This window comes from Cryptomeria japonica, chromosome 7, assembly GCF_030272615.1.
Source record: "Cryptomeria japonica chromosome 7, Sugi_1.0, whole genome shotgun sequence".
NCBI lineage: Eukaryota > Viridiplantae > Streptophyta > Pinopsida > Cupressales > Cupressaceae > Cryptomeria > Cryptomeria japonica.
This window is the reverse complement of record NC_081411.1, coordinates 319,875,812-319,883,096: the sequence shown is the minus strand read 5'-3', so window position 1 is coordinate 319,883,096 and position 7,285 is coordinate 319,875,812. Positions and strand designations below refer to the sequence as shown.

The window sequence follows — 7,285 nt, the reverse complement described above, 5'->3', positions numbered from 1 at the left end:
ATTTTCGATTTGTTTAGTGCAACTTATGCTTCATGCATGAACAAGTACCTAATTTTCAAGATGTGCTCGATTGGAAAAATCATAAAAACAAAATACTCAACAAAAAAATACAAAAAATACACATTTTCTAGTGCTCACTTTTAACTATCTTTTTGCCAAAGGATTTGTCAAAATACTAAATCTAACTATGACTTTTTTGATGCTCACGTCAGACACTATGTTATGTTTTTCAGAAAAAATCAGGGTCATTTTTTCGTGCGCTAAGGATTTGACCCCCTTAATCTTATCCAATTTTGAAAAAGTTTAGTAGATTGGAAACTAGATTCAGATTACTACAATATTTGTTCTTTGCTTATCTTCATATCTTGAGTGGATGAATTTCAAATTTTGCCTTCAAGTTCAAGTTCACCTGATTTCAGAAAAAAAAAAAGTGTCCACTTATAACCCCCCCCTTTTTGACCACCATCTTTGTGCACTTAGCCAGATGAAAAACCTCATATCTCATCAAAGGATATAGGGTAGTCCTTCTTAATGATGAAAATGAATTGGCTAGCATTCCTGTAATTATTCCTTCTCATAGACTTGACACCTTCATAATGGGTGAAGGTTTTCTTGACGATGTGAAGACTAGGTTTATTTTCAAATAGGCAAAACAAATAAAAATATTGATTATAATGGTCATATAGGGTGAAGCCACAATAGTATGTCCCACTTGTGAGATATCAGATTTTTACATGGGACATGATAAGAAATTTGGAAAACAACTTTTGAATATTTTTATTTTAACAAAGATTCCTTATTCAAAGGTTGCATGCAAATTACCTTTGAATGAAGATAGATCTTTATTTGAAGATGGCCTTCATTTAAAGGTATTTTTAAATTTATTTTGTACTATTGACAAAGTATCTTCATTTGAAGTTCACTTTCAAATGAATTTACTTTTTAAATAATTTTATTTTTAAAGTAAAATGTCAAAGGTTCATTTTTTGAGTCATTTACCTTAGTTGAAAGAACATAAAGCTTGTCATTTTGAATGGCAATAGAGAAGATCAAACATGTAACTAGGTGGACATGACTTAGCCAAGTAAAAGCACAATGACATGTGGCCTTCAAACATAGGCTATGGGGAGCATTTTGCTAACATGAACAAGTTTAGTAGAGTTCGTGAGTGGCTTGTGTATTTACTTTAGATTTATTCATTGTTAGCTCACTTAGCATCCCTTATGTCATCAAGATAAATTAGTAAGATATTCAACTTATAAATTCTATGTGAAAAACAATAAGACAATTGGTTTTCTTTAATTCAATTTTGTTTATCTTTTCTCTATCAATAAAATAATAAAAAATACACATTTTATTTTTTCAACTTTATTAAATGATAAATTATTGAGTAGAATGTCAAATATGAATAAGAAAAACACAATTAAATTAAAAATAATTTTCCTGCACAATAGAAAAGTCTTACCTACACTCAATAATACAGGGTCCTACCACAAAGTAATTGAAAACAATATAAGTGTATTTGTGCAAATCTATTCAACTCATTAATTATTCGGTTGATAAGGTCTTTTTATTTTTCGAATACGAGGGCTTCCTTCTCTCGTCATACCTTCCATCACATGCCCAAGATTATGCTATATATTAGTATTCATGATGAAAATTTGGGATCATATCCAGTACATATGCAGAAATTCAGAATTACTCCTTCAAATAAGAACAGGATATAGCGTGAACGGGATTCTCTGACCATTGTATAAAATGTACAATCTTTTATTGATTTCCAGAAGCAAAAGTCAAGGGAAATTGAGGTGACGGTAAAAAAATAAATAGAAAGAGAGAAAAATATCCCCTGGGTCCTGATAATTCAGAAACCAAAAGCCCAGAGGAGAATCCCTTGTCAGTAAAATCTTCAGAGAATAGCAATGGCTGACTTGGCAAGACTGTAAACACAGGAGCACCCTAGTCCATCTCGCTCATATTTTCCAATGCCTTTACTACCGTCGACATTGCTGGCCTTTTTGTAAAATCATACTGAATACAACACAGCGCAATTCCCAACACTTCCTCTGCCTCCTGTTCTGCACCAATCCCTTCATCTTTGATTTCAGAGTCGACCAAATCCACGAGTCCCCCTTCCTCTGCTTTACGCTGTAACAATGGAAACAATCCAGATCCCGGTGATGTAAGCTCTCTGCTTCTCCTGCCGCTCACAATTTCTACCACCATAACCCCAAAGCTATATATATCTGCCTTCTCAGTAAATTCCATGTCCAATAACTCAGGTGCCATATAACCTAGCGTTCCTCTCAACATGGTTATCACTTCATTCTGTTCTCTGTTAATCAGCTTTGCCAGCCCAAAATCTGAGACTTTAGCGTTGAAATTTTCATCCAGAAGAATGTTCTGGGGCTTGATGTCGAAATGAATGATTCGTTCTCGACACTCTTTGTGCAAGTATGATAATCCCCGTGCTATATGAAGAATCACTTTGGATCTGGTCTTCCAATCTAGTAAGTGTTGACGGCTTTCGTTGGGAAATATCCATTTGTCAAGAGACCCATTTGGGAGATACTCGTATACAAGCATTCGGTGGGACTTTTCAGCACAGAAGCCCTTCAGTCTCACCAAATTAAGATGATGAATGTTTCCCAACGTTTCCACTTCTGCACGGAACTCTTTGGAGCCTTGCCCTGCTCTGTCAAGCTGCTTCACTGCTATCTTTGTGTCGTCCAACAGAATACCCTCATAAACTGAACCGAATCCTCCACTGCCCAGCTTCAGGCTGAAGTCATTTGTAGCCTTTTGCAATTCCTCGAAAGTCTAAATCCTCATCATTCTTCTGCTCTTCTTGCCCACCCTTTCTAAATTTGTATATTCATACCCACAAGAATAGAAACAGCGCAACTGAGTAATGAACTCGCTTCGGTTTTGGCTGAAATTTTATATAAGCTGTTGAATTGTAAAAGAGAAGTATTGGCGTTGAAACCATATAAGAAAAAAGCTGCTTTGCAAGAGCAATTTGTGGAGCAAAGATTTCTACAGTAATCTCCTGTGACCAGCTCTCCAATAGCGTCATTTTCCCACCTATAACTAAAATAAGAAAGGAATGACGTGGTGTCCTACTACTCTGTGTGGGTGTGCGTGAGCAAACGAGGGGATTGTAGGGGCCTTTATTTCAGCAACATTTTCATATTGCAACATTTTCATTTTGCTTATTTGGATTTTTCTACCATTAGGATTTCTTCTTGTCTCCTTAAAAAAAGATTTTGTGGCTTTCTATGATTGGAATCACTGGTTTTCACATACTCCATGAAGATTTTAAAAATGTATTAGGAGTTTGGATGACATTCATTATGACTAATTTAATAGGAAAATAAAAGTATATTGTTCAAATTAAGTGAGCAATTGAAGGAGCAAAAATAGGTGATATCAAATGTATTATGAAAACAGATAAATGAAACCCATAATTTAGTCCCATTCCAATTTTGCACATTCTTTTTGTACACCTTTTTATGAACTTATATGAGATCTTTTTATTTTGAATGAATACACATGATTGAATTGTACTGAAAATAAAAATTCCTGTATTATTATAACTTTTTATTTGTATTAAGACTTTTGGCTATCAATTTTGATTATTATCAACATAATTTTGACAATTTTTTTTTTTATAAGTGATAATTATAACGTAGAGATTAAATTTATCTACAATAGCCATACCATAAATAAAAATATTAATTATAATAATCATATAGGGTGAAGTCACAATAGTGTGTCCCACTTGTGAGATATTAAAATTTTATATGGGAAACGATATGAAATTTAAAAAATACCTCCACAGGTTTTTTCTTTCAACAAAGTTACCTTATTCAAAGGTTGCATGTAAATTAACTATTTGAAGATGACCTTCATTCAAAGGTATTTTAAAATTTATTTTGCACTATTGACAAAGCATTTTAAATTGAAGGTCACTTTCAATTGAATGTATTTTTTTATTATTTTATTTTTAAAGTATAATGTCAAAGGTGCATTTTTAAGTCATCTAGCTTAGTTAAAAGAACACAAAACTTTGACATTTTCAATAGCAATAGTGAAGATTAAACATGTCACTAGGTGAACATGAATTGATCAAATGGATGTTGCCCAAGTGAACCCACAACATATGTCCTTTAAATATAGGCTTGAGGAACATCTTACCATCATGGACACGTTTCACAAAACCCATGAAGAGTAGTTTGTGTATTCACTTTTGAATTATTTATTTCTAGCTCATTTAGCATACCTTATGTTACTAAGATAAATTGGTAAGAAATTCAACTTATACTTCTTATGTGAAAATAGAAAAAGTCAACTATTTCTTTTATTCAATTAAGTATATATTTTTCTCTCATTAGAATAATAAAAGACATCAATTTTTTTTTCAACCTTATTAAAATAATAAATTATTGAATAGAGTCTGAAATATGAATAAGAAAAACGTAGTTAAATTAAAATAATAAAAGACATCAATTTTTTTTTCAACCTTATTAAAATAATAAATTATTGAATAGAGTCTGAAATATGAGTAAGAAAAACGTAGTTAAATTAAAATAATAATTTTCCAACACAATAGAAAACTCATACCCACACTCATAATATAGGTAACCTAGCACGAAGTAAATGAAAACAATATAAGTCTATTTTTGCACTCTTGACCTATTCTACTCATTAATTATTAGGTCGATTACGTTTTTTATATTTTGAGTACGACGGTTTCCTTATCTCTTCAAACCTTGAATCACATGCCGAAGGTTATAGCATATATTAGTTCTAACATATTACTATTTTTATGATGAAAATTTGGGATTCTATCCGATACATTTGCAGAAATTCACAATTACTTCTTAAACTCACAACAGGATATAGCGTAAACAGGATTCTGTAACCATTTTATAGTGTATAAAAATGTACAATCTTTTATTGATTACCAGGAGCAAAAGTCAAGGGAAATTGAAGTGACGGTAAAAAAATACATTGAAAGAGAGAAAAATATCATCTGGGTCCTGATGATTCAACTTCCGACCTGACAACAACGTATCAGTTGGATGGTCGAAGGACTGCCACATTGATCCATTTGAACTGTTGAGGAGCACCAGATTCCCCGATTCTTCAATTACCATCGCTTGAAAGCCAATTGTGAATGTATTTGTAGACCAGACAAGGGTATCGTCTGTGTCATTCAACACAAGATCTCCGGTGGATTCAACACATTAGAGAACCCCTTCAACTTTTTTTCTGTTTGTCCGCTTGGCTTTCCTTGTCACCGTCGCTTTTATCCTTTTTTTTACTCTGTTGACTGTCTGACTCATGGACACTTGTGCACCGTGCTAGCATCCCTCGAAAATGCAGTCTGAAGGTGGCTGTTGGAGCATTACGCCTATGATTGGCTAAGGTTGTAATGCCTCCTACAATGCACACCGATATTGGATTCACTCCCTGGATATTTTATCTTGCCTTTCAAGGCTTCATTATGCTCTCTAGCTCTCTCTAGCAATCTAATCACTCTTTCTAACATTGGAATCGATCTCTCTCACAATCTCCAACATCCTAAGCACTTTTTGAGACACTCATGGCTCTCTTTGTTACACTATGCTTGAGACTCCATTGTCACCGCTTTGTGCTTCAAGTGAACTATGCGATTTCTCTTCTCTCTAGCAAGCTCTTTTCTTCTTCGGTGTGGAAGGACTCACAAATTAGATCAATAAAGGTGTTAATTTCATAGGATCACCAAACATTAAGGATATGATTGAATGTGATTAAACCAACCTTAAAAGCATTAAATACAGATCAGATTAATCCTTCTTGTTTGAATTGAAATTATTTTTGAATTAGATTTGAATTACAACACTAGATCTAGGACAAACAAAGAGAATTTGACATAAAATAATAGTAACAGCAAGTCCTATATGTCATGTAGAGCTATAAAATTGAATCTAAGAATAGGAAAGAGATCATAGCTTATGGCAGAAAATTTGGGCCTAATTGTAGGGAGCAAGAGGTGTGAGGCGACCCAGTCCTCTGAATATCGGATATAGAGAAAATGAATCTTTTTCAGATCATGATGACATATAGAATCTCCTATTAGAAGGTCATAATAAATTTTCGAGACCAGGTAGTGTGGGGTGACCCAGTCCTCATCTTTTTGTGCCTTAAAAAACAAGATCTAATTGTCATTGTTTGCTTCACTGAATTCCTCGCTTGTTTCTCTTGAGTTATTTTCTTGCACACAAAATGATATAAATATATTTTTTGGATGGGGGTTTTCCTTAGATCAAAACCCGGTTTAAGAATTAACCTTGAATTTAAAATAGTAATTGAACTTGGAAATGGAATTGAATTGAAGTAGAATGCTTTCTTTTTTAGGGAAAAGCTAGATTTAAAAATTATTGAAATTGAATTTGATATCTTGATGAAGCTTGATTGAATCCTCATAGAAGGGCTTAGGATGTCATGTAGAATATCTTCATAGAATGTTGATCAAGGATGCTTGAACTTGACCTCTCCTTCAATGCTTTAATGAATGCTTGATTTATTGCTCACTTAGGTTTGAATTTATTAGAGTGATTGATTTCCAAATATAGAGATCTCTAAAATGAGGGGGGTAGGTTTCCTTTTATACCTAGCCATGTCACAATTATTTAAATTTTCAAAGTATGTTGACATGGGGCCAAATTTGATGCCCACAAGAAGTGACCATTGAGGGGTCCAATTTCGGGCCCCTTTTGGGAGTAATAGGATTCCTAGAGCATCTTGGTCTTGTTAATCAGGACTCAAAATTGAATAGGTTTTGGAGAAAGAGTTAAAATGCAGATTCCAGGATGTTGTGAGTAGAATCAAATCAGGTACAAAGCACTGAAAGCTGGAATACCACGATGAAGCCTATGCGAGTACACAATTGTATATGGATAACATTCATGACACTACATTTAATGCAATCCATATGTATGATTAAAAAATGTTTTTATTTTTTTAAATAATTAATTAATCAATGAATTAAGAAATTTGAACTATGAATTTGAACACAATATGCTTCTAAATTTGTAAAATGATATGTAATAAAAATAAGATCTAAGCATAAAATTTTAAAGTTATGTAACCCACAAATCAATTTTATCAAAATAAATTAGGGTTTTGTCAATTTAACCTTTAAATTGATGTTAATTAAGTGCATGAATGAAAGGTGAATTGAATTAAATGCCTAAAAATTAGATCTAAGAATAAAAACCAGAAATAAGCATGAGCTATG

At 33.0% G+C, this 7,285-nt stretch overlaps 1 protein-coding gene across 1 annotated transcript; it reads right to left on the bottom strand.

Moving 5' to 3' along the window:
• Positions 1 to 1,959: 1,959 nt before the first annotated feature.
• On the bottom strand, positions 1,960 to 3,076 carry LOC131856723 (G-type lectin S-receptor-like serine/threonine-protein kinase SD2-5). Its single transcript, XM_059208623.1, has 2 exons — positions 2,882 to 3,076; positions 1,960 to 2,799 (listed from the first exon to the last, which is right to left on the bottom strand). Exons 1-2 carry the CDS (start codon positions 3,074 to 3,076, stop codon positions 1,960 to 1,962), a joined length of 1,035 nt encoding a protein of 344 aa, XP_059064606.1.
• Between the last annotated feature and the right edge of the window lie 4,209 nt (positions 3,077 to 7,285).